The 27,602-nt window shown below is 40.1% G+C and overlaps 2 protein-coding genes across 2 annotated transcripts; one reads left to right on the top strand and one right to left on the bottom strand.

Moving 5' to 3' along the window:
• Positions 1-1,001: 1,001 nt before the first annotated feature.
• Positions 1,002-10,043, top strand: nmur3 (neuromedin U receptor 3). Its single transcript, XM_064306387.1, has 3 exons — positions 1,002-1,278; positions 5,810-6,750; positions 8,875-10,043. Exons 2-3 carry the CDS (start codon positions 5,895-5,897, stop codon positions 9,264-9,266), a joined length of 1,248 nt encoding a protein of 415 aa, XP_064162457.1. The 5' UTR covers positions 1,002-1,278; positions 5,810-5,894; the 3' UTR covers positions 9,267-10,043.
• A 358-nt stretch (positions 10,044-10,401) lies between these two features.
• lactbl1b (lactamase, beta-like 1b) lies at positions 10,402-26,571 on the bottom strand. The gene is made up of 7 exons (XM_064306106.1): positions 26,309-26,571; positions 23,356-23,506; positions 21,738-21,844; positions 19,526-19,683; positions 15,531-15,778; positions 13,659-13,764; positions 10,402-12,261 (listed from the first exon to the last, which is right to left on the bottom strand). Exons 2-7 carry the CDS (start codon positions 23,459-23,461, stop codon positions 11,283-11,285), a joined length of 1,704 nt encoding a protein of 567 aa, XP_064162176.1. The 5' UTR covers positions 23,462-23,506; positions 26,309-26,571; the 3' UTR covers positions 10,402-11,282.
• Between the last annotated feature and the right edge of the window lie 1,031 nt (positions 26,572-27,602).

Genomic DNA, 27,602 nt, shown 5'->3' with positions numbered 1-27,602 from the left:
TCGGGACGTAATGGACATCAAAGTCAATATTTTTTTCGATGACTAATGTCTGTGATATGCTTGATAATGAGTAGGCAGTTTACATTAATTTACATACTTTTAACATTGTGGAAAGTAGAACGGTAGAGAAAATATTTTGTTCAGGTGATTATTTTTGGTTCAGAAACCTGTCTCTAAAATGCTGTCCAGTGAGAAAAAAATAAGTGTGTGGACACATTCGCAGCAAATAGATAATACACATAAAATGGAATTGACAATATAAAGCTACTACCCATTTATGCCCAAATACAATTTTTTATATCTGTGTCTATTATCGACTATATTGGGAAAGCTGTCTGCACTGTATCAAGATTTTTTCAGTTGGCCCGGTGTAATATGGTACAAATGGCAGAATGATATAAAACAATGAGCCGTTCTCAACATTAAGAATACTAAGAGGTTGCATTCTGCAAGCAGTGAAGGACATCCATCAATGTATTACTGCTCGTCACGAGCTGCCTGCCACACTCCAATAGATATTTTAATACAGCATTAAAATGAGGGAAGAGCAAATTGTTTTTGTGGTGTGTGCGCTTCTTTTGTCTAAAATGAGTATAAAATGTGATACAATAAATTGCGACAAGAATATATTATCATAAACGTGTTACACATTATGCAAACAAATTGTCGCCACCTATAACTCTATCTGACCTCAAAAAGTAAATCTGGTCTATTGATAGCATCACAGGTTAGTCTGCTTTCCTTTTTCTAACAGAAATCGCCGGTGTCTTTTGGATATTAATATTAATGCACTTAATTTTCTGTTCGCAAATAAGACCTGTGCAGAGATGCAGATTCCTAAAAACATACTGACCACGTATTTCTATTTATTTATTATTTTGTTTGCATTGTTCTTTGAAGCATTTAGCACGGTAGCGTTCACGTGGCCATAGTGTTGAGTCGTAGGGGGAAGCGCAATCATCGCGTCCACACCGAGGAGTTGCGAACTTGCAAAGCCACTGCAGCGTGAAGGAAGCGTGCTGAACGCGAGCAGCGATTGAAGTTGTATTGTGTTTTCCTTTTATGAGTGATTTGATATTGTGTTTGCTCTTTTATTTTATTGTGACCCCTAGATAACGAAACACTGGGCTAATTCTGGAAACCAGTGAGGAAAGCGGCACGAACTGCTTCTTACCGTGAGCCGGGAAGCACATCATCAAGGCTGAAAGATTTGTTCTCCATGGAGAAGTGTCACAGCTCAGCTCCGAGATCTTGCAGCAGATGTTGACGAGGACCACGGTTAGTCATTTCATAGTTTGTATTTTAGCCTGTGTTGTATACAATTTATTTAGGGCTATAAGTATTATTTTTAAGTGATGTGAGTGATGTGTATGGATGTTTCTTATTGTAGAAAGTCATTACAGCACATGACTACAAAAGTAATCATGAAATGAAACACCCCTTTCGCTCTTCTAGTGTCAGTGAAAGAACTGTACAGTCGCAGTCGCGGGAATTATGGAATGTAAACTGAAGCTGTTCGAGTTCTGAACAGCAGTTATTGTGAGCCTCGGATATAAATTTTAATGCATATTTCACTGATGTGAATCGCCCTGGACTCCGAGGTGTGATAACAGGTGATTTATCTGTAGTATTGGCTTAATTATATACAAATAAGGGTATAAAATAAACTCTTCTCTAGGCTATACATTGTACCAGTTGACAGTGGAGAAAATGACTCCACTAGAATTTCCCCCTCTAGAATTATTACTAGACAGAGTACATTGGCATATTTGCGCAGGTTTAATAGATTTTTGCAGAGTATTATGCTTCTGGTGTTGCTGGATATGACCCTTCTGTTGCACCCTATGTGAAATATGGCAATCAAGTGTTTTTTAAATTTGCTTTTAGATTGGCATACTGATTTTAAAGAGCACCAGTAAAGGATACATTTTTATTTATTAATTGTTTCTGTGCATATTTTCCAATAAAGGGATAAAGGTTAAAAAGAAAAACTGATATAGCATCTCTTGCCAGTGAGTAAAAGCTTGAATCTAGATGTCTAGAGGGATGGAAATTTAGGTCAAGAGACATTTTGACATGAACTAAGTAAGATAGCCCCAATACAGCTCAGGCTTTACATGCGTTTAGCTGGGCTACATCCTAGATGGCTAGAAAACTTCCTCTTTTCAACCAAATGTAGCTGTTCACTGCCTTTTCAACTGACTTTTCACCTCATAAATGTTCACTGAGTTGTAGAAGCATCAATTATATTCTTGTTGGGCACAACAGGTGAGAACCACCACTGAAGGCTTGTATTTGATTGCATGTGACCAGCTTGTATTCAGATCATTTCACTGCTTTCAATACACAAAAAATACAACTAAGCATCAGGACTAAAAGTATCAAATGTCTTTTGCAAAACTTAACCTACTTATTTGATGATAGTTTGTTTCTTTCTCAGTAGTCTCTACTAAGCAGTGATGCCCACATTTCCCAAGTGAAGTCCCAGTCTGAGTTGGAGATTATCAGGGAAGATTGTCAGGGCCCCTAGACTCTTCCTGCCTCTTCTGTCAACGCTGCTTCTTCACACAAAGAGTGGGTTTTAACAGAATGTCAGTTGAAGGAATGATGCTGGGCTCTGGGGGCTTATGCTATTTCAACATGGCAGAATCTCCCCAGAATCAGTATCAGCTGATTATTGTGAATACATCTCCGGTGTCATGGATGAAGTAGCACAGCTGATTCAGAGGGGACTTGAAAGGCGGGCTGACCAATGACGAACTGTCATTTAAACAGCGCTGAGGCTGACTGACGATAATTATATTGTACCATTTCTAGGTGGGCCAAAGGGTGTTTTATCTGAGCCTAATATTGCTAATATGCACCTGTAGCTTTGGATACAAGTCTTCATCTTTCTCCTCCTCATGTGCTTCTTGGTTTCTAAAGTGCCAGTGGCTGCTAAAGTAAATAACATGTGAAAGCCAGATGTTGCAATATTAAAATCAAATAAATTCTGTACGTTAGGTATTGTTGTGGAGGGTCTTAGCTGTCAGAGATTTATATTTAATTCATACTGAATTGCATAAGCTCTGTCTAGTCTGGTGCTGCTTACCAGACAGTCTGACCTTTCAGAATGTGAATTTTGTCTTTAATTGTTCCTAACTGGTGATATCATTGATTTGAAGAACAAGAAGGAATAGTACATTTTTTATTTAATCCCAACTATTGCTGTACTACACCACTGAGAGTACTTAATTTTGATTGGCCATTTGGGCAATGTAATGTAGCGTAGTGTATTGTAATGAATTGGCAACTGGGCTTGTAACTGAAATTCCATGTGTTCAGTTCCCAGCTGGGATTGTATCCTCGAGCAAGATCATTAACCTGAATTGCTTGAGTAAAATATCGAGCCATATCGACAGTGTAGTATAATGGGTAAGGAAGGAACTAAAGGTCACAGGTTCGATTCCTGGGTAGGACACTGCCGTTGTACCCTTGAGAAAGGTACTTAACCTGCATTGCTTCAGTTATATCCAGCTGTATAAATGGATGCAATATAAATGCTATGTAAAAGTTGTGTAAGTCACTCTGGATATGAGCATCTGATAAATGCCTGTCATGTAATGTAATGTAATCTAGCTGTATGCAGATTGTGTGTAAATTTGTAGTCCATGTGAATTGCTCTGGATAAGAGTTCTAAATTCTGAAATGTACGTTAGCTAAATGTAAGGGAAAAATAAAATTATATATCCTGTATATTTCATATATACTAATAGATATGCCATTATAAAACATGTTCTGTCTTAATAAAGCATATAAAACAGGATTCCAAGCTGTACTATAACTAGACAAGACAGCCAGTCGATCTGTGTTGATCTGCTGTGACTGAATGTCAAGACAACTGATTGGAAAGTCTGCAGCAACAGACTTGTTTGTCTAAGGTGTCTGTTAGTGAACTGAACCCACAGTAATGGCAGTGGAGGAGGCAGTCTACATCAGACGCAAACATGGTGCAGACTGGATGTAGACCGCTGCAGCACAGCTTTGCAATAAGCATCCGGTCTATATTTCTTTATTGTGTGGCACAGAGACGTGTTTCTGCAATTAAATTTGCTCTAGAACATTGATGAAGATGCTGGCACATCACTTGTTCCCTTCTGTACAAGTGGAAAACAGCAGAAATATTAATAATCAGCTAATTAAATGGTAAATAGACTGCATTTATATAGCACTTTTATCCAAAGCACTTTACAATTGATGCCTCTCATTCACCAGAGCAGTTAGGTATCTTGCTGAAGGACACTTTGACACACCCAGGGCAGGGATCGAACCGGCAACCCTCCGACTGCCAGACAACCGCTCTTACCTCCTGAGCTATGTCACCTATGTAAACCAGCTTTTGCATTTTTCTACTGTCCTGGTAGAAAATAAATAAAATTAAGCCCTCAGAAAAAGAATCACTGCTGTCTCTGTTAGATTTGTAGAAGGGGTTGGGATGATTTTTAAAATACACAACCGAAATACTGATCAAATGACATAGCCTAGAAATGAAGGAAAGAAGAGTCACCACTGTTTGTGAGCTGAAATATAAGTTAAATGGAAACATTAACCCATTTCTCCAAGCCTGTTTGATTCCTCAGATATATTTAATCTCATTGTTTGCTAGAGGGGCATAATATAAGATTAGTGATGAAAATGATCTGATTTGAGAATGTTTTCCACCAGCCATTATTATAATTGCATTCAAAACTTGGGATGTTATTGGGGTGTCCCTTCAAGCTAAAATGCTTATCTTTATGATGATAAAACAATTTTTACTAAATTTGATCATTTAATATAGTTGAAGTGAATATAGAGGTGGCACCATGTGGGACATAAGCAGAAGTCCAGTGGATAAGATGAGCTCTAAATGTAAGTTCTCCAGCCACAGATATTAAAAGTTCAGGAGCTTAATATGTTTGTCGATTGTTCCCAAACCATGCCTTATGAATAAAATCTTTTTCTGTGTGTCTTCTACTGAGTACATGTAATGAGGGAAACATTGACTAATTAATTTTGTAGATTTGGAAGTTTGTAAATTTGGGATAAGGGCTATTTAAAACATGAAAACACAAGAAAAAACTGGCTTGACATTGTGGAGTTTATTGATGAATTTGAGACTGCCATAGGTCTGCGTAGAAGAACAAAGAGAGAAAATAGTTTTGTGGATGTTCCAGCACCTTTTGTCTCTTCCCCCTTCTCACAATTAATTATCTTGCATTGTGGTAGTCGGCCTGTTTGATAAGGACATTTTTAAATAGTAGTTTTGCATCTTGAAAGTAATTGTGAGATAAAATATGATTAAGTAGTATGGACATTTCTCATTATATCACAATTAATGATTCAAGCAAAAATACAACAGTATAACAACTACACAGAGTTGTATTACAAATGCAGCCTATTGGAAAACCCATTGGAAAAAGATGTCATAAAACAAAAGCAAATGAAACCAGTGTAGACAAGAGTGACAAGACAAGACATAGAAGTAGCCCCTTCAAGTATCCCCTTTGATGTGAAATTGATGATTGTACTTTGTTGACATAAGCTACACCTATGTGCTTGGGGAGATTGGCACAACCTGATCTGATTTATGTGGCGACTTTTACCCTACCGCACACAGCTTACTGTATATTGTGTGCATTATGGGCACATGATGCAAAAGTAGTTTATGATGTGAAATTATTAATTTGTTTCACTGGCACATGTTGGTTTGGGGAGACAAGGTGAGAATGGAGGAGTGGCGTTGTGTTACCTTGTGATGCCATTATGAAAACACACATTTGTCTTTCAGGAGACACCGGAACAGGACAGGTTACCAAGCACAGACATCCTGCTCCGCTAGCTTCAGGCTTCAGGCGAAAGCCCTCTTCTCTGAGATGGAATACAACAGTTTAGAGGACATCTGGCAGAACTGCTCAAAGCTCGGCCGTGTTTACTGCAACCTTACGAGAAACGTCAGCGGGGACTACCTGCACTCGATGATCGACGATATCCTCCTGAACATCTTGGGGCCCAAGAGGTCGTCCTTCTGCCTTCCGGTCTCCATCGCCTACCTTCTCATTTTCATCACAGGGGTCACCGGCAACCTCCTCACCTGCGCAGTCATCTGCAAGCACAGGAAGATGAGGACCCCCACCAACCTGTACCTCTTCAGCCTGGCTATGTCCGACCTGCTGGTGCTCCTGCTGGGAATGCCGCTGGAGATTTACGACCTGTGGCAGAACTACCCCTTCCCCTTCGGCGAGGGCGGGTGCTACTTCAAGACCTTCCTCTTCGAGACGGTCTGCTTCGCCTCCGTGCTCAACGTGATGGCGCTGAGCGTGGAGAGATACGTGGCCGTGGTGCACCCGCTCAAGACCCGCTACATCATCACCAACAAGCACGCCCACCGAGTCATCAGCGCGGTGTGGGTGGGTTCCCTGGCATGCGCCGTGCCCAACACCTCCCTCCACGGTATCTACTACCTGTACCTGCCGGAGAGGGTTGCCGAGTCGGCCACCTGCATCCTGCTCAAGCCACGCTGGATCTACAACCTGGTCGTCCTGGTCACCACGGTGCTCTTCTACCTGATCCCCATGACGGTCATCTGCGTTCTGTACATGGTCATTTGTTGCCGGCTGGGCCACGAGAGGAGGCAGCCACAGGGGACCCTGGGAAAGAACTGCAGCTCTGACACCAGCTGGAAGATCCAACTGGAGAGCAGGAGGAGGAGGCAGGTCACCAAGATGCTCTGTGAGTTCGTCCTTTATTTCTCCGCAAACTACTTTAGTGCAACTCATTTTCATGTTTTCTCAGAGGACAATCTGCTGCATTTGAGCCATGATTTGATTAGGGCACCAGTAGATATCTTCATTTTACCCACACGCAATCATAGATGACCAAAGGTAAAACGGAGCGTGCCGAGAATGTAAAGATGAAGTAGTAGTGCTACCGTGGTTATTTAAGGAGGCTGGCCACAGCCATAGGACTACCCGTACATGGGACTAATCGAGAAATCAGACCGTATCCTACCGCATGGAAGGATACCCTAATGTAGTGATCCAATGTAGTGAAACAAAGCACCATTTTGGCATAGCCATAGCCATGTTCCATTCAGTACATGTGTGGTGATTGTTTGGGTTAGTGATAGGTGTGCAGAATATTTATTTATCCAAAAAAAAAAAAGTTATGTTACTTATCGATTTGACTGAGTTATCGATAATTATTGATAGATTGATATGTGGTCCCAGCCCTAGTAGTTATGAATATCATCATCAAATGAAGTACAGCTTGATGCTTATTCAATTTGACCCTGTTGCATTAATGTCCAGCAGCTCTTTCCCGCTGTCCATTGGAAAATGTTATTGATGAAACCGGTCAGTTACATTATCTAACATAGATTTAGTGAAGATAGCAGTCTTTTTGTTTGAATGTGTGGCCTGTGGCCTACTGAAATGTATGGATATGTCACAAAACTGGTAACATTTTATGACACTTCTTCGTGATGAGTCAATGTGGAAGCCACATGTAGAAACATTCGCTAGCAGACATTCATTTAGGGATATTGAGAGTAGATGAAATCAGTTTATTTTCAAACAAATGTCTTTTACTATGAAGGACAATATTTTGTGGCAAGCTTAGGTGCTAATGTGTATTTTTTATTCCATTGCCATTTCAAATTTGTTTTTAATTCTAGAAAGTCATATCTTTATTTTATGTACGGGTGAGTGTGCAACCGAATTTGAGACACGATATACAATCTGTGTAATAGGGTTATTTCTCTGGCTGTTGATTGGGTTTGCAAGGTGGCACTGGCACTGGCACAGGTTTTACAATGGTAATGGTAATGTACAATGATAATGGTTTTACATTCTCAGGTATATTCGGATACTGAATAAGTATCTAATTCAAATGACGATTTTCTTTCGTGCTATAATAAGATGATATTTTTGTTGCAGTTACTGCAGTGGCAATATCCTTGCTATCTATCTTTATAGATTGCCACCCATTTTTGTAAATGGGTTCAACCGAATGTGGAAAAGACTTAATTGTGTTTGAGCAGCACACCTCCAAGCATGTGCACTTGGTGACCTACTCAGGCTGATATCTTATCAGTACCTTATCAGCATCTGAATAGAATTTATTAGTTCTTTAAGTTATCTTGTCTTCAGCAGTCATTGTTTCTTCATGTGTATCTTTGTATTTGTATCAGATAGCATGACTATAATCATATAGACTATGGTAATAATTCTTAAAAGTTGATTTGTCAACGTTGCTAATTAACTTGCTAACTTGTCTCGCGTGGAACACTGAAAACAGGTTACGTTGACCTGCCAATGAGAAAATATCTTTGCTTCCAGAGCCAATAGTGTATGAAAAGGGAGATAAATTATAGTCAACAAATAAAAGAATGAAATATACACACCTGAAATTCACATGTATTTTTAAAGACCAAGGTGGTGATAATTCATGCAAGTGATTTGCTGTAATATGCAGTCACAACATTGTAATTTTGTAAAGTAGAAAGTTTTAAAGCCCTTTTAAAAAAAGTTTGTGTTTAACATTTTGGAAAAAAATATTCAAAAAGATTTTCAAATGTCATTATTTCATGGTAAATTCATATTTCTAAAAAAATTTATTAAAAAACGCAATTAATTTCGAAAACCTAATCTAAATCGAAAAAAAAAAAAAAAACAGTAATCGCTCAGCATTACTGGCCCCTCAAGTTCCAAATTAGGGGGAAATAGTTTTTAATGTCAGCAAGCATCTCAGTGTACCGCTGATAATTCAATGTTGCAAATAGTATATTTCTGAATGAATCGTGTTGCCTGTAGTATTTCCAATACCCATACACTTTCCCTCATTCTCTTTCCGCAGCTGTTGTCGTGTTGGTATTTGCAATCTGTTGGGCCCCCTTCCACGTGGACCGTTTGCTGTGGAGCTTTGTGACACAGTGGACGGATTTCATGCACGGGGTCTTCCAGTACGTGCACATTCTCTCCGGTATCCTCTTCTACCTCAGCTCGGCCATTAACCCCATCATCTACAACCTGCTGTCCACCCGGTTTCGAGAGCACTTCCGCGAACTGATCTGCATGCGCTCTCAAGCTAACACCCTCCGCGGGATCAGCTCTGTGCCTGTCTCCAAGGTCCTCAAGAGCTCCTCGGACCTCATGACCTGCACTCAGGCTGGGGACTCAAGGCAGGTGCCAGCCTTCATCACCTCCACCGGCTGCTGGAAACCTGAAGATCAAACCACCAACGTCTAAAACTCTCTCTGTCCCTCTCTTGAAATATGAATGTGCATGGTGAATTGTGGCTTGTTTCACAGATTACGTATATGAGAATGTCATCCGGAAAGCAACAAGATTCTTAATGGGATTGGAGGATGGAGAATTTTTAAGAAGCATAATGGTGTTGAAACCGGGTTACATGCTCATTGTGGTCCTTTGGTAGGATAGTGTATTCCATATCGCTCTAAACATGGCTCAATATGCTTAATGAGTACATTAAACATGTTTATGAACAAAATACAATCAAAAATTCTGAACTGTAATTCTTGTATCATAATATCTGAAAGACAAGTGACGTATCCAGTAGGATGCTTGGAGATTTTCTGGCACAAGTAGCGCACACTGACAAAATGTCTTGGTAGTCTGAATGGATGGTTAAATTAACTGTAAAGATTATTTTGTAAATCTGTCGAAGAGTGCTACTTCAGATGATGTTAAGTGAGGATTAAGTAAAATATGTTTAATTACTGAATCCAGCATTTAATAGCTAACACTGTTGTTTACTGTCCGGCACTCAACATAAGTGTATCAACAATTAAAACCCAGCATTTAAATTGAATTAATGTAGTGCGGAAAGCTTGAGGTGCTCCTTGTACCATAGTTCTCTCATACGAGCATTTTGGGCATACATTAGTACTCTCTTTGTGTTCCCTTTCTTTGTCTTAGTTTGTTAGATTGTATGTCTTTTCTCTTCATATAGAATAGCAGCCTTTATTTGTCTTGCTTTGTAAATAAAATATTTACCTTCCAGCATCCTTGGAAATGCCAGTCCTTGGTTATCGTCAACTGTCGTATTGTATCGTTATAAACTGTTTTCCCTTTTTCAGTGAATCTAAAGTATGTGGTTCACTTAAGTTGATGGGAGTGTACATATCTTTGAGAACCAGTGCATTGGACACATATGCGGTTTTGGGTTAGCACTGTTAAGGGATTACTCACTGGGCATATTGGGATAGTAGGAGATTTCAGCCAATGGTGGTAATTGTATATATAGTTGCTAAATTAAATTTGAATGTAATACTAATACTCTTCAGATTTATGTTAAAGATCCTACAGGCTCATTTAGTGTATATTTAGTGTACATTTAGTCAATAAAAATTTGACAACCTGCCACCATTGCTATTTTTATTACAGCTCAACTTTTCCAGATCTAGGATGGAGAACTTGCAATGGACAACAAAGCACAGAAATCATGCAGACACTGACAATGCAATTTGACAAGCTTTATGGAAGTGCATTGCGGGATACATATTTGGGCTGAAATGGCAAGAAGCAGGATAGCTCTCTCGTTCTCGCTCACGCAAATACAAAATAGTCATACAATCCTCATTTCCCCTTGCTTGGCAAATACATGTCTTAAAGCAGAAAGAAGATTCATATCACTGGGCAGAATTAGGATCAGGAAAGCCATACACTCAGGTTATTTTCTGCTCCATTTACTTGATTGTGACAGTCTAAGACGGACACAGGCACCCGTTGCGTGTTGGCTTGACAACAGAAGATATGAGCATTTTATGGACATCTATCCATATCCTCACAGCCTCCTTCCACTGGACAGGCAAGACACAACCGGACAGTCCACCCTGCAGCCAAACTCCAGGCACACACTAATCCTCACAGTCTCTCAGCAGCAACCTGTGCAATATGCCAATGGACCCCAGATATTATGGTAAAAACCACAGGGTCTGGCAGACAAAAGGAATCAAGGAATGCCATTGAAAATGTGCAACAAACATGTGACAACCTAATCACGATGGTCATGAGGAGGAATATCTGACAGGTTGAAAAACGAAATAAATAAAAGTCACATGGATTCCACCCACCGCAACTTCTGTGTCATTGAGCTTTCTTCTTATCCTGGCGCTTGTACCCTGGTATTTGGTTCTCCCTTTGGATCAACCTGCCAGTTCATAAGGTTTCACCAGCTGTCAGATATACCTGTTGGCCTGCATTGTATATAGACCTTACAACCCTGGTCCCTAGGAAGGGGGTTTAGTTTGAGAAGTCGGGCTTGGTGGCGATCCGCACCACGTTATATGTGTTCAGCCCTGGTGCATCGAAGCCAGGTGACACGCCCTTCTTGTCCAAAACATAAAAGTTAAAGAGCTGCCCATCCTGGGCTTCCAGGGACACAGAGGCAGTACCGACCCTTAAGACACATGGGTACTCCTTCTCAAAAACCACTCTGAAGACCCGATCCTCCAAGAAGTTCAGCTTTATGGTTCTGTATCTCTCGGGGATGAGATCCTCGATCTGGGGCCCAAACTGCTGCATGACCAGGGCTCCGTCCAGCCCAGCTTTGATCTCGTAGAAGGTGATGTTGCCATAGGTATAGAAGCCCACATAGGGGGCGGGGTTGGGCGGAGGGACGAGGATGCGCCGAGCATCCCGGAAGGCCCTCTCCATGGCGGGGATGATGTGGCTGTAGGCCTTGGCCACGATGTCCCTGCCCCGCGGCCTGGTGCCGGCCATTAGCACCACCAGGCCCAGCTTCATGCGGGGCACCAGGGAGAAGGAGGCTGAGTAGCCGTCCAGGTCGCCGTCCTTGCGCAGCACCTCGTACCCCAGCTGCTCGTTGACCTCCCAGGGGGTGCCCGTGCGGTTGGCAAAGTAGTCCTTCTCGCAGCGGAAGAGGGGCGTCAGCATGGTCTTGACGGTGTCCGGCTCCAGGAGCTTGCGGTGGTAGGCGCCCAGCAGCACCATGGCCAACTTGGCCAGATCGGCGGCCGTAGAGAACATCTGTCCAGAGGGCCGGTACCAGCCCAGGTCGTAGAGCGGCGCCGGCTTCCCACTGGCATAGACGCCCACCGCCATCTGGCTCTGTATCCCGGGGGTGATGTCGAAGCCAGAGTCCTCCATCCCCAGCCTGTCCAGGATGTTGTCAGAAATCCAGCGCTGGTAGTCCAGGCCCAGAACCTTCTCACCCAGGACATGAGCCAGGAGGGAGAAGGCCAGGTTACTGTAGTGGCACCTGCAGAGAGGAGTCCATACAAACAGTAAGTAACAACCAAACCAGACCGTGTGCTGTCCGGTTTATAAAAACACATGTTTTTCATTAACAAAACCACCACAGGAAATATCAAACTGGATGTTCACAAAATTAGGGCATCTGTTGTTATCTGTACATTTCTCAAAATACGGATTCTCTTCATCTCAACCAAGACACTGTAGAATATATAGCTTCGCCATTGGAACTCATGTTTAATAAATACATGGTCACAGCCTGTGGAAAAGGGATGTTACTTTCAATGGGACTATTATATGGGATTATATAAACACATAAAAAAATATTAAAAAAAGGCCAACAAGACTGGTCTGTTATATCTAGATTACTGATGAAGTGAAACAAAGAAAGTAAGATTTAAATTAAAAGAGTCAGCTATCTTTTATTGAAGTGTCTGACTGAAGTATTTAAAACCATCAAAGGGATTAATGAGGTGAAACATGGAAACTACATAAAGCTAACTTCTGTCAATAGAAAATACATCACACATTACTGATGCATAATGCTATGCCTGTAGTTGCGGTCAGAGCTGTTTAGAATATTTGAAATATTCTCATCTGCATTTCATGATTAAAATGTGTTTATTTAATTCATAATATTTATTCATGTTTTAATTGTTTTCTTTAATGTATGAGTTGTAGTATATAGATATAATGTGCAATCAATATCATAGATATACTGTATAGGCAAAATTCATAGCCAGAGGGGAACTATGAAGAAGGACTTATAAATGCTTGTGTTCTTCAAAACAGATAATACTATTGGGAGAGACTGAATGAATTAAACTACTTCATTGCCTCGGGGGCCTGGAGCTTCTAATAGGGTTTATTATAGTCATTAATCTGTGGGAGTGAAAGAAATTAAAGAGTTCTAATCAGTTCTTTGCGAAAACATCAATTTATTTCTTTAGCGAATTAAGAAATAAAATAAAAATATATCTTAATATAAGAAAGTGAATGCCTGTTATTTACAGAAACATAAAAAAGCAAACGAAAGAAGGTAGCTTGAAAAATGCGTTTTGAAAACTGGGCTAACTTCAGAATTTTAAAGCTTCTTTTCAAATATGTATTAGATTAAATATGCTTTTATTAAATCAGCATGTAACACATACAATAAAATTTCATTATGTTGTTAGACATATATATGCTAGTTCAATAAATGCATTTGAATACAATACATATATTTGTCCTCCTCGCCTCCTAAATTAAGTGCTTTAAATGGGCGTCTTTCTGTTTTGGCTCCATGCACAAACCCTTGTGTTCAATGAGCACCATGCCCTGTTCACCAGAGCTTTAAAACCATCAACAGGGGCACACAGTGACTGCGTTCAAAACTCTGGGAGTCAATGGGGAAATGGGTCTTACTTGGTGCCTGGATCTGCCACAAGTACATCATCCTGCAGAAGACCGATGGCTGCCTGGGTTTTTCCCTTCCATAGAAGGTTAGTGGCCCTAAGCCTTCTGGGCAATCCTAGGATCAAACAGGATGTTTGACTATGACATACTCACAAATCCATCATCATACCATGCCAGTTTTTTCTGGCAGTCTTCTGAATTATAATAATTATCTTGCTTGTGGCCAAGAGACTTACAACCATCTGAACTGCAGTAGTTTTCAACAGTAGTGTTCCTCCCATATCATCACTGGAAATACAAGGTTGATAAACATGTGTACATTGATTGATAAATACCAATAAATTTAAATTTAATTCATCACTGGACATGCAGGGGGGAAATACTGTGTCTTACTCAAATTGCATAAAGGCACTGTTGTCAGAACACCTTAAATTTCCAAAATGGAAAAACCTTCCCTTTTTCACATTTAATGAACATAACCAAATTTTTTAATTTTATAACCCCAGGTTAGAAATGAAATAGTCATTAAAATCACGGAAGATATACATGGTTTTAACCACATCAATTCAGACACTGCATGCCAATTAAAATGTCTGTATTACATCTCCATCATTTGACAAAGTAGAAAAGTTCCCTATGTCAATAAATGTATGTAACCCTTTATGACAAAATAATTTCTATAGTTTAGGATTATTTGAAACTAATTTGGTTGGAAATGAAGGGTCGTGATAACAGTGCCTGTAATGTGTGTGATGTTTGCGAAATTTGGCAATGGAAAGTCACAAAAAAGAATCTTCAAGCATTTCATCCCTTCAGGCTCCTGATTGTGTTTCTTCAATAAACCTTTTCAAAACATCTCTTACTTCCAAAGCCAATCAGCATGGCTCAGCAGGGCCTCCTGATCCAGTCAACCCAGGAGGTAACCAGGTGATATTTCTAGCCAACTCTGACATCCTGACTTGAGTAATATAAAAGCTGTGTGCTCATGACATAGAAAGGGAAAGGAACTGTAATATTAGCAGATTTGCTTGGGCAATCAGAGATGCAACAGTTTGGAGGACTTTAGTCGATTTAGAATGGAAGAGAAAAAAATTTTCTCTCCTCAAGTATCACTTGAGGCCTCCTCAGCCATCTGTGTTTTAATGTCAATCTCTGAGCAGAGGAGCGTAAAGATGCTTTTCGGTTCTGCTTTGTTTAGAAGTAGACACTGCATAGATTACTGTAGATTACATGTGAAGCAACACACGTCTGGGTGGATCAAATGCCAGAAGCTGAACATAATGCCTTTCATCCTGTCTACGAATGTGCAATTGTGATAAATGGTATTGTGCCAATATTGGAAGGAGATAACTCAACCTAATAGAAAGACAAGTTTAACTCTGAAATACATTTCCATGGAGAAATTACAGCACGTTGTGTATCCATAAATAAAATGTGTGTAGCACGCAGCGTGAACCTGAGACAAGCTCTCAGGAGGAAGGGAAAGTGTGAGAACGGTGATATTCACCGACGTATATAGTGACGTGCATTCCAGATTTGGATGAGTGATTCTTTTCCCCTTTCATCCACAATGAAAGCTGTGAGGAGAGTAATCACCAAGAGTGTCTCTGCATTAATCACTCTGGTCAACAGATACATGAATATAAACATTAATTTGCTCGCACCTCCAGTTGGCACCATTTCAATTCCAACACATTCAAAGCACTGATAGGACAAGTCACGCAGTTTACATGTATCACGGTCAGATTATTTTGCATTACTTATGTTTGGAATGCTGCCGTTGGGAACAGGATACAGTGAGTTGTGGGAATTAAAAATGGATTGTCCCAGATGACTATTGATTTGCTGGTGCCGCGGTCTCCTGTGGGTGCGGAGCCTCACCGGAGAGCTGGCTCGCCATCCTGCGCAAGGTGACGGATGAGGAGCGGATCTGGGCCTCGCCGCTGTCCAGGAAGATCAGCCCGTCCGTCACGTACTTCAGCTCTGATTGGTGCGACCTGCCCAGGGGGTTCTTGATGGTGAAGTTCTCCACGTACTTCTCCAGCGGATCATCTAAGGACCCCACCTTCCCCTCCTCCCACAGCTTATACAGCATCAGTGTGGGGAAGATCTTCGAAAGACTGGCTATCCTGTGAGGGACAGACATTTAACGAGATGGGTTACCCATCTACGCTAAAGCTTCAGTTCAGTGAACTCCTGGCAATGGCAATGGGACAATGATTCTAAATGATTTTGATTGATGATGTTTGTTTGAAAAATTGTATAATGTATTGCTCCATTGTATAATGCAGGGGGAAAGAATTCAATAGGGAAATAATTCTGTCAGTGAATAAAACTGCGGAACGAATAAAGACCTTGGACAATAAACAAACAACGAAATATCGAGGTACAATAAAAACACGCCATTCAACAACCGTGGTGATGAAATGTGGGCTGCTAGTTGTTATGCCTGTTGAAGCCCTGTTCATAAACCATGCAGGTCTATGCCAGTAAGTGGGTCCAATGCTATTGCTTATGTTCCACAGGCAGGTTATCTTGATGTGTTGGCTTAATTTCACCCTAATATCCTTAATCAGAGTGAAACATTTGGGAGAATAGTAACCAGGTCTCACACATACAGTAATGCTATGGATGCATTGAGTAAATGGTAGGACATAACCAAATGACTCCTGAATAATTACCATTCAGGGCTCAGGCACAGAGCACAATTTCTAGTGCAGTGGCCAAATCATCGAAACAGAATGAACATCCAGACAAAGAGCTGCAAGACATTCCCCCTTGTTCTTTAAAATGGGGACACTCAAAATGCCACTGGGGAAGTAAACTGGCCAAACCCATTGCCTTCTTGTTGAAGAAATTCACATTCACAGGTAACTTCACACTTTCATGTGTTTTGTTTAAATTTGTTTAGTTAAACATGGTGAAAATGTCAACAGCTGATGACAGCTGAAACTCGTTATTGCAGTCATTTAATGCAATTCAAAATGGTACCCATATTCTGCTTCGTGAATTTGAATACATTAAGCCTTAAACCCAACAAAAGAAGATGCCTCTCTTGCCATTGGCTAACTTGATATGAATCATGAATATAGATTAAATGGGTCGACACTTTCTGTATGGTTTGTGTTTTCTTTGTAGCAAATGCAGTTTTTCACAGCACAAGATAAACATATCATGTTTGCAAGAGATGGAACACAACAAACTTCACCTTGGGGAAAACGGTGAAATCTCCCAGAACAGTCATGAAGTCATTTCAGAGGAAGAGTGCCTTCATTATCTTTAATTCAATACAAAATGAATATGCCCAAGGTTCAAACGTCATGAACACATTATTATGGAATACATGATAATTATAAATAGAAAGTCAAAACATTTCCCCTTATTTGTGTTCTTTCAGTCAATTTTCAGACAACATCAACAACTAATTAGAGATTGGATTGGAAATCTAAAGTAGAAATAATCGCATACAAACTGAACCAAACAATTCCACAGAGAAAATGTTCTTTTTTCAATTTAACTCAATTTACTGAAATTGTCTTCTGATTGATTGCATGCTCTAAATAGATTTCATTTCTACACCCACTGACATTTGACATTAAGTGTCAGTGAATAAATGTAAGCCATTAACTGGAATTTTACATTCATGATGATGTGCCAAATACATCACATACAGTATTAACTACACTAATGTTAATGTTAATAAATGGTAATGGTAAATGGACTGCATTTATATAGCGCTTTTATCCAAAGCGCTTTACAATTGATGCCTCTCATTCGCCAGAGCAGTTAGAGGTTAGGGGTTAGGTGTCTTGCACAAGGACACTTCGACATGCCCAGGGCGGGGTTTGAACCGGCAACCCTCCGACTGCCAGACAATCGGTCTTACCTCCTGAGCTATATCGCCCCTCATTGCAGTTCCATTTGGGGAATTCAGTGGCAAGTGTATGTATTGGGGACTGTTTTTCAAAACTGTGAGTCACCATGGCGACATTTGGAGCAACAAATGTGTACATTTTAAGTGAATATCTTCAGCAATATTAGTTCTGTGCAGTCTAGCTGGTATCCCAGCATGCTCTACAGTGTGCAACTATCCATGGATGAAATATGGGATAAAAAGGCTGTTACAGAATTGTTATTGCCTTTTGAATTGCAATATTGGTCATATACTCAGTTAGCATAATTGCTTTATATTTTCCTATCCAGTTGACTGATTGTATGGTGGTTTTTATGCCCGCAATAATTTCAACCTAAAATTAATATTGATCTGTTAATTACTCTCAATTAGAGACTATGGGCCAGATGTACATTTTGTATATGAAGCAGTGCTTAAAAGGCACAGTTAAAAACAAATATTGAATATCTTCCTTGGATGTGGGGAAATTGATGTGTCTTCTAGTACTAAGCAATAGCTTATCCAGCACTACAGTTAGCATAAGACAAAGTGTGGACTGTGATATTTCAGCTGAGCTGGCAATTGTCAATTGGCAATTTGATGCAAAATACTGTAATGTTACAAAAAGATAATTATTGCCAGAATGGAATGGGAATATTGTGAGAGAGGGTTCTCGTTTGTCTTTTATTTATCCCAGAAGTGTAATTATTTCTATAGCTGGGTGTTTGTCACAGAAGGTGCAGATGTCATGGATTCCACGATTTTTGTCATTTTTTGGCTACTCCTGTTTTGGCTGGTTCTGTTTTTTTTTAGGACTTCTTTTGCTTTTTTGGCAATATTGGATAGTAACTATAACACAGCCTGCAGTTAGTTGTTGCAAAAACATATTTGACAGCCCCTGTCAGCAGTCTTGATGCTGCTCGATCCTCCTCCTGTAGCTATGGTAACATTGTCAGGGGCAACAGGCCAAAGGGGCATTAAAGACTCAAACCTAACAATGTAGGCCACCACATGTACCAAATCTTAAAAAAATAAAAACAGACACACAATAATCATATTTTAAAAATTATTTTAGTAATATAGGTTGAGCGTGCTCCGTTGCTAACAATATTCTGTTAAAGGAAAAAAAAGCATGTCGTGATGGACAAAAGTGATTAAATGCACTAACCTATCAATGCATTTACTATTTTTTTTTAGCAGCAAACTACCCAATTTATTTTTTTGAAACTTCAAGCACTTCTTACTCACTACTTGAGCATGTTATTTCAATCATTTAAAATACTCTGTGATTTCTGCCTCTTTTTTGCTTTTCTGTGATTTTAAAAATAAAACAGATTGTTCTCAATTGAATTTATTATTTAATATCTCAAAAATGATGTGAAGAAAAATTGGTTTTATTCATAGAAGCGATCTAACAAAACCTGTGCCTAAATTACACAATCTGCATATTGCAGATCTTCGCCATCAATATTCACTGAATGTGAATGAAGAAAATGAAGAGTACATGTATCCACAATTTTGAATAATGAGGCAAACTGGCTGCATCTGATGATTCAGTATTTTGTGACTTAATTGCTGTATAATTAATCAAGGAAAATGATTTAAAACAAGTAAAGACCAATAATCAGTTATGTTTTCTTATGAGCAAAAGGTACTTGCATGTGTTAGAATGACACATAGCTATGACTGTTGTAAATGTCTTCATTGGAAAAGCTTTAGCAGGCAACCTAACTAACATTACTTTTCAGGGAAGTTCTTACAACTTTTTTTTACGGGGTTAAATTTTAATTGCATTTGTTTTCAAAAATATTACAGTACAGTGCATACTTATGGCCACAGTTATGATCTAAATGAATAACACTGATTATAGTTTGCATCGTATTCCTGATATAGCTCTTCAATCCCATAAAGAGCATAGGGGAGGCGGAGCTACTCAAGTGTGCCCAAACCATGTCTGAATTCACGCCCTGCTCGACCTCCTCACCTGTAGATGGTGTACTCGTTGGGCGGGGAAGAGCTGGGGTCACTTCCATTTCTTTTCCCAAAGTTCCCTGTCCACAGCACTGTATCATTGTAAACAACAATGGCCGACAAGGTTGGGAGACTTTTGGAGTGAATGCTGCGTCGCAGGAGTAAGTCTACCTATTGAGGAGAAAAAAAGGGGGGAGGGCTCTGTTATTACCCCAGAAAACATATATGGCTGTCTGTTTAGTATCTGTTTGATTTCAATAGAGCTTGTGTGTACCTTATGAAAACATGCATGAATATATGGTCAGATATAACGCAAAACTTACATTTTAAGTTTTTAAATTGTTCGAAATAAGGAAGATATGTGATAGGGCAGCAGCAGTACTGCACAAAATTAAGGGCCCTCGGTAGTCAGGTCCACTAATTCCCCCACTTCAATGCCCAGTGTATGGCAGAACATACATATGCAATAAATTAATTGAAACAAAAATTTAAAAAACTATTTAAATAAATGCATATTTATAATATGCATTTATCCATACCAGTAATCAGTTTCTACAATGTGGGCGTCAAATTTAATTTTACATCTATTAAAGGTAATTATTTCTGCAGATATGAAGCAGCCATTGTAAATAGTCAGACTGATAATAAGTGTGGGGGAAAAATCTTAGTTTCCAAGACATTTTTAAAGAAATGCATTGAAATAAGTGAATTCTAATTTCTATGTGGGTGCTATACATTGGTGGTGGCTGAGGCGAGTCAGTAGTAATAGTAATAGTAGTACAGCAGTTATAAATATGGCTGGATGTTTGTTATGGAGAGTTTTGGCTTAAGTCACAGAACATTTAAAGGAAACATTGTTAAAAATCACATAAAACTGAAAGACATGGAGTGTTTCAAGGAACATTAATTTATTAAATTATCCAATGCCTCTCATGCGCAGTAATGAGAAATGATTACACTAAAATGCACAACTATAGCAACAAGAACAAGTGGTTGAAGTTAAAATAAATAAATAATAAATAAATAAATAGATAAATCAACGGGCACTTGCCGCTACTAGCAATCATGAGTAAAATGCATTGAAAAGCTGGTACAATGAATTGATTCAGTCCTTCGTGGAAAGAGAGAGCATGCTTTTTTCCCTTTAAAAGGACATTGAAACACAGCATGCTCAAATTGCATTACTAAAATAATAACACATTGTTAGCGTGTGTCCATTTTAATTTATTTATTTGCTCCACAATTCTTTAAGAGACAGCCCTCCCCCTGTACTCCTCTCTCAGGAATGGCTGGATAACTGTGAAGGCTGGGTATTAGTCACAGGAAATGTTGGCAGAAGTCATGAGCTGTAGCAGCAAAGTCGTTAAAAAAAAATCACAGAAAACTGAAAAAGCAGTAGAAATAAGGTATTTTTAAATTAAATAAATTGATCTCATGCACAGCAGTGGGAAATGGGAAATGAAATGTGCAAATGCAGCAACAGTCACAAGTGCTTGAAGTTCAAAAAATAAAATAAAATAAAAAATTAAATGGCCCATATCTGGCTGTTATGAACTAGTACCCTACGAGTGAAATAGATAAGCTAATGCAGTTAATTGCTTAATTCGGTCCATCACAGAAAGAATGCAGTTTTGCCTTTAACAGAATTTTGTTCTGTTTGCATGCTCAAATTGCATTACTGAAATAAAACATGATTACAGTGTGTTTGTTTTTATGTCTTTAAAGTTTGTTTTTGGTACACAGTGTTGTACATTGCTAGGTTTGGTCTTTGATGGAGTGCCTCTTGCCACTGTGTGTAACTGTAATGGGGGAAGAAGCGCTGGGCATCAACATTGTTGACAGGGGCTGTCAAAGATCTGATTCCAACAACTGACAAGGAATCTTGGTCCCAGCACATTCCAGAATCTGTATGCATAGTAGCACTGTTTCTCCCCACATTTGTCAATATTGTTAAACCGAATATAGCCTATACAAATAACATTGTAGGCTAAGTTAAGGTTGACAGTTACCATCCAAAACTACCAAAAAGTCACAGAAAGCACTAAAAATGGGGGAAGTTACAGAAATGTAAAAAAAAAAAAAAACCCACAATTTGTAACACCTGTGACTGTGAGAAACACCCAGCTTTAATCATTGTGTTCTGTGGCTGTTATTTGGGTCTTCAGTGGACAAAGCCCCTTACGGCAAGGTTTATTATGACCAGGACAAGAAACACATTACTGTACCTTCTCTAGTGCCTCCTTGACACTTGGGACGGGGTGCTGCAGGGGGACGGGCTCAGGAAAGCGAGGACACATGCTCTCTGCGTGGCCTCTACCGCCCATACTTTCATCTGGAAAAAGACAGCAGAAGAAAAGAGAGGGGGTGAGGGAGAGAGAACACTGAGAAGCAGAGAGAACTGAAAGATAGGGAGAGAAAGATAGATTATTATCACTGAGCACAATGCTATTGTTTCATGGACAAACTCTTTCTAAATGAATTACTAAGGGATGCAATGTGTTCTCTAAAATGGCACTTTGCATAATACATTTTCATGTCAGAAACAACAAGGTGTATGTATGTCCCTGAGCGAAAGAGGAAGAGATAAATCAGTACTATGAGGAATAACGATTTGTCGACTGGTGATTTTCCATTAACATTGGTCAATTGTGATATGAAGTGAGAACATGCATAGCATGAGGAAAGTGGTAAAGTTGGCAAAACAAAACTGAATAGCTGTGTCACCGTTAACTTTGTTGTCTAATCCCCTTCAGGCGCTAGAAAGGGGGCCAGAAAACAAGCTTGGTTTAGAAGCACAGAGCTAATAATAGAATGGAGTCTTCAATGATCTGCCCTGACCTGTACATATGATTGGGTCGGGGCTGCTCAGCACTTCACGAATAAACACACTTGTCTGTTTTTGCTTTCAGTCCAAACCACCACCCACACACAGCTCAATTCCTCTCTCCACCATACATACAGTATTGCTATCAGGACGAAACTGGAAATGCTCATGTACTCAAATGCTTTACCTTAAGCTATGAATACAATTGCTTTAGAATACCTGGGTGTAAATATTTTCTCCCCTGTTTGGTCTTCCAACTGAAAAACCTCCTTCTAATAGAACGAGTTGTAAAACACTTAGTGAACTCTCCAGCCACTAATGTTAGAAAGGTCATTAGTAAGCAGAGAGTTCAAAGGGTTGTTTGTTTTAAAAATAGGTTGAGGGTTATTTCCATTACTACTCAGGTAAACACCACTACACATGAAGAACTACTTAATAAACATTCTTTTTCTGGAAGCTCTCATCACTATATTTGCTCAGTTTTGTTCTAATTCAGATCCCATATAGCCCCGATTTCTTGTTAAAAATTAAATTTTGCATAAGTAGTTTATTCATTACATTCATGTGTTACTAGTGTTATTACTTTCACATTTGACAATTTCAACTGAGCTTAATGTAATCTTAATGACATTTTACAACAGTTAATTGAAGGATTAATCATATTTAATTAAACTGTATACCGATCTGTGGTCCTTTATACAAGTCAATTCCTGAACACATTTATGTCGTTCATCCTGCAAATGACATGTTTTGTTACCAAAGCATTAAAATCACATACCAGTCAGGCGATAAACTCAGCATTCATTTGCCAGTATTATCTTCTTATTGCCGCAAAGAACATAAGGTATATTCTCCTATTGGGGGTCTATATTATTTAAATTAGAAGAGCAATTGTGGTGTTTGAGGAACATAGGAGACTACTCAGAAGACAAAAACTTTCATAATCAGAATGCCCTAAATAAAAAATATAAGACATGAATAGTTGTGCCATTGGCAATAATAGAAATAAGGGTACTGACCCAGTTCTAGCTTTGGAAGGTGGTACTGCCACAGGAAACATCCTGTCATGATGAGGGACAGCAGGAGGAAGAAAACCAGACCTAGCTGGGCCCAGCTGACCTTCATCCTCCCTGGTTTGGCAAGCCTCTCTTCTCCTGCAGGAGAGGTGGTCTAGAAGACACAAGCACACATTGCAGATCTGCAGCCATGAATCCAAATCCATTCATTTGAATGAGCTGCCAACAAATCACATCTGTCATATCAATTTTCTTGGAAACTGTCTATTTGGCATGGTTGATGGACCAAATGTTTACACATTTTTTTAAACATTTTTATTCATGAATTTATTTTCTAAACTTTTTTCCACATTTTTTAGGTTTCAGTTTTTTCGCATCTGATCATGACAGTTGGGCCATTTCATCTCTGCAGATTGTCACTTTTCACTCTGCAGCCTACAGTCACCAGCTGAGCTGCACAGACATTGGGCCTCATTCACAGAACATGCGTACGATCACATTTGATCATAAACTGTGTATAAGAACGTTTCCACGAACATTTCGGCATTCATCATTTTTTTCTTATCTGTGTTAGGTCGTGTCCGTATCCTTATGCAAATCACATGAACAGGATTCCGCATAAAATTTACAAACAGTTGCGTCATGAATCCCATATGGTTTATTCGTAGGAACATTTTAAAGAATAAAAGTAAGAATCATTTTTAAAAAGTTTTGTGAATGAGGCCCATTGTGCCAGAGCCCAACACTATGTATGCTTTGCAAACAGGCAGAACACAATTACCTTACTGACCAGAGGAGTAATTGTGTTAGGAGATGATGAACATCCTCTCAACAGTAACCTGCCCTCCCTATGTGATGATGTTTTGGGTTCAAAGACTTCAACTGTGCATGCTTTACCGAGTAACAACATAAATCAACTGTGCCAGCTCTGTTGGTCATGCATAATAATAAGACTAGCAAAAATGACAACCATCACTATCACCATCACTATCATTTTAGGGGATGCCTGGCCAAGATTTGATCTGTGATTACAATGATAGCTAGTTCTTAGCTGGATACATCACCTAGAAGTCATCGCTGCATAAGATTTATTTCCACAGCCGGATATTTAAACAACAACAAAAAAAATAACCTTCAAGAACGCTTGCACTGTGCTAGGGATATTTTTATTCCAGTCGATTTAATATAAGATTGCGTTGATGATAGATTATGCTTCAAAAAATGGTATTCAATCAGAACAACTTACGTATTTACTCAAAAGTACATTAAAAAACTGCACAGTTCTGGAACAAATTTGTATGGACTGATGAGATGAGCTTTGATCTTTTCAAAAAGATGGAAAGAGAAAAATGTGTAGAAAGTAAGGATCTGCTCATGGTCCAAAGCATCCCCCTCATTTTTGCAATGTGCTGGAGGGGAGGTATTGTTATGGCTTGGGCATGTATGGCTGCCACAGGAACTGGCTCACTTGTGGAGTTCTCAACAGGCCTGAAAATGCAAGCCTGACCCAACCCGGCTTGAGTGAGTTGAAATCAGAGCTCGGCCTGGCCTGAGATCACCTGTATTTTACTAAGCCTGACCTGATTGGGGGGAAAAAAAACCTGGAGCTGGCAATTTTAGAAAACAGCTGTGCAACTCTCTTCTGGCTGGACTACCGGCATCTGCCACCAGACCCCTGCAACTCATTCAGAATGCTGCGGCTCGTCTGGTCTTCAACCTCCCCAGACACTCCCACGTCACTCCCCTGCTCACTACCCTCCACTGGTTGCCTGTTATAGCTCGCATCAAATTTAAAACATTGGTCCTAGCATACCAGGCAGTAAAGGGATCAGCCCCAGCATACCTCCACAAGATATTCAAACCCTACATGCCAGCCAGATCCCTCCGTTCTGCTACCTCAGGACGCCTGGCACATCCCCCTCTTCGCACCTGCACTTCCAGAACACTTCTCCTGTCTGTTCTGGCCCCACGATGGTGGAATGACCTCCCCGTGGAGGTCAGAACAGCTGAGACACTGACCCATTTCAAACGACGACTGAAGACTCACCTCTTCAGGCTGCACCTCTCCCCATCCCTCCCTACCCCCCTGTAAATGACTGTAAGCTTAGGGTTGTAACTAGGCAGCTGTTTCGTAGGTGACTTAGGTGCATTAACTGTCTTAACTACTGCTTGTATTTTTTCCATAGACTGCGTTGTTGCCGTTCTCGTTGTGTTAGTGTTAATCAGTTTAACCTTCAGGGTCCAAGTTGAACTATGCGGTTGTTCCTTGCACTTGGACCGGTACTTCTCTCTAGGGTTTTCGTCATACTTGTTCCTGGTTATGGTTATACACTTTGTTGTACGTCGCTCTGGATAAGAGCGTCTGCCAAATGCCTGTAATGTAATGTAATGAATCTTGCATAGGCTCAGATATTCACATGCATAATGCAATGGGAAGAGAGAGGAGAGCAGGAACACCATGAGATTGACTAAAACGCATACCTGTGATCAAAAACTCAAGGACGCCCTGAGTAAAACAAAATGCTTTGTCTGTTTTGTGCTCATTGAAAACTGATTGCTTTTGCTTTGAGCATATCTGTTCAGGTTCAGCTTGTTATGTTTGCCATCTTTCTGTTAGTAATGCACCATGGGGAGGGAGGCTGTTTTCCAAATGGAAAAAATAAATCCCCACTCAATTAAATTCATAATAAGGAGCCCAGTTAACAATACATTGCAAATGCATAATTATTTGCATTACAACCAAAAACAATAGCTGTGCTAGAATATGCACAAGCCAGATATTAAAGAATTGACCAATTCTCTGTTTTTCAGGGGAACAATATCATAATATTCCCAACAGGTGTCCCATAATTTTCTCTCACTGTGCAAAAACCCAAGAGCCAGTTAAGAGGAAATGTTAGACATCATGAAACGCATGACAGGTGGACCAAAGAAAAGGCTTCTCCGGGTCACTTACCCAAAACGAGGGTAATTTGATGAAGCAGAAAATCGAAGCTAAAACTGAGGGGGGCAAAAAAGCAGCTTTTCAGTCCAGCCCAGGCCACCGCGATTCCCTCAGCAACACCACGAGATCAGAGCTCCGTGATCCTGGAGCCAGCTGGAGCTTCTCTTGGAGGCTGGCGGGGCCGAGCGTGGCACGGCACGGACATGGCTTAGACCGCCCATCCCTCAGCGAGCCGTGGCGTAATTCCGCTCGCTGCCCGCTCCTCGGACAGTATGACTCCCTCTCCGCCCACTCTGGGCCCTGACATCATAATCCTGGGATTTACTGCACTAAAGCCCCTGCAGTACCGAGGACTCTTAATCTCTAATCCCTGCAAATCAATTCACTCCAGTCCAGCGCAGCACAGTCTGCAGCAGGGACGGGCAGGGTTCCTCAGCACTGAAAAACATCCCTCTGAGAACGGCCAGGGGCCCTCCCTCTGACTCAGACACAAGCTCCAGCTCCAGGAGTCCTTTATCACCAATCCCATCTGACCAGCCACGTCCAGTGATATAACATTATTACACTTTAGATGGAGTTACAGTCCATCTCCAGTGGAATGCATATTCATTTTGAAACATTCATTTTATTCTTGTTTTTTATTTCTTGCAGTTGCTTTGCAGATGCAGTTAAAGGCTAAATATAAAAGCCAAAGTCAGATCCAGGAGAAAGTCTGAACATCCATAATTTGCAAGCTCATCTAAAATGCAAAGTAGCAGAGTACAGCAGTCTCTCCTTCCTTCTGTAGCATGTTCCTGAGGCCAGAGTAAAGGTTTTTTAAATTGTTTTATTTGAACAATGATTAGCAGCCTAATTTAAGAGCTAATGTGTCTAGTGGGAGCAGGTAACTGACTCAATGGGGTTAGCAGGGTGGCAGGTAGCACTAACACTTGAGGAAAGGCCAAAAGAGAAACATGCCCTTTTTAATTTGAACAAGCGTGCAAGGGATGCACATAAATGCACATGAAGAAAGGTATAAGGGCCATATTTACTAAGCACGCTGCCAATTCCTATCAGGGCCACAAATTATTTGCCAGATGTTTTCAGCTTAGCGGGGGCATGTATCAAGACTGGTTATGTAAAGGAGCTCAGCTGCAGCAAGTTCATTTAAATGCAGGAAAGTGACATTGGTGTACAGCTCCATCTCTGGTGAAGTCAGATTTTGGACAGGTGTCAGGATTCATGGATGCAAAGGATAGGCACTGTCACCTTTAAATGTTAACACATCTCAGTAAAAAACCATTTCAGAACTACCTTAATATTTCAA

Source organism: Anguilla rostrata, chromosome 13 (assembly GCF_018555375.3).
Source record: "Anguilla rostrata isolate EN2019 chromosome 13, ASM1855537v3, whole genome shotgun sequence".
Classification (NCBI taxonomy): Eukaryota; Metazoa; Chordata; class Actinopteri; order Anguilliformes; family Anguillidae; genus Anguilla; species Anguilla rostrata.
This window is presented reverse-complemented; position numbering and strand designations above follow the sequence as displayed.

Coding starts and splice junctions, on each gene's coding strand:
- nmur3 (XM_064306387.1), top strand. CDS start 5,895: ATGGAATACAACAGTTTAGAGGACATCTGGCAGAACTGCTCAAAGCTC. Junction 6,751..8,874: donor GCAGGTCACCAAGATGCTCT/GTGAGTTCGTCC, acceptor CTCTTTCCGCAG/CTGTTGTCGTGTTGGTATTT.
- lactbl1b (XM_064306106.1), bottom strand. CDS start 23,461: ATGAAGGTCAGCTGGGCCCAGCTAGGTCTGGTTTTCTTCCTCCTGCTG. Junction 19,684..21,737: donor TCAAGGAGGCACTAGAGAAG/GTACAGTAATGT, acceptor TCTCCTCAATAG/GTAGACTTACTCCTGCGACG. Junction 13,765..15,530: donor GATGGCGAGCCAGCTCTCCG/GTGAGGCTCCGC, acceptor GTTTGATCCTAG/GATTGCCCAGAAGGCTTAGG.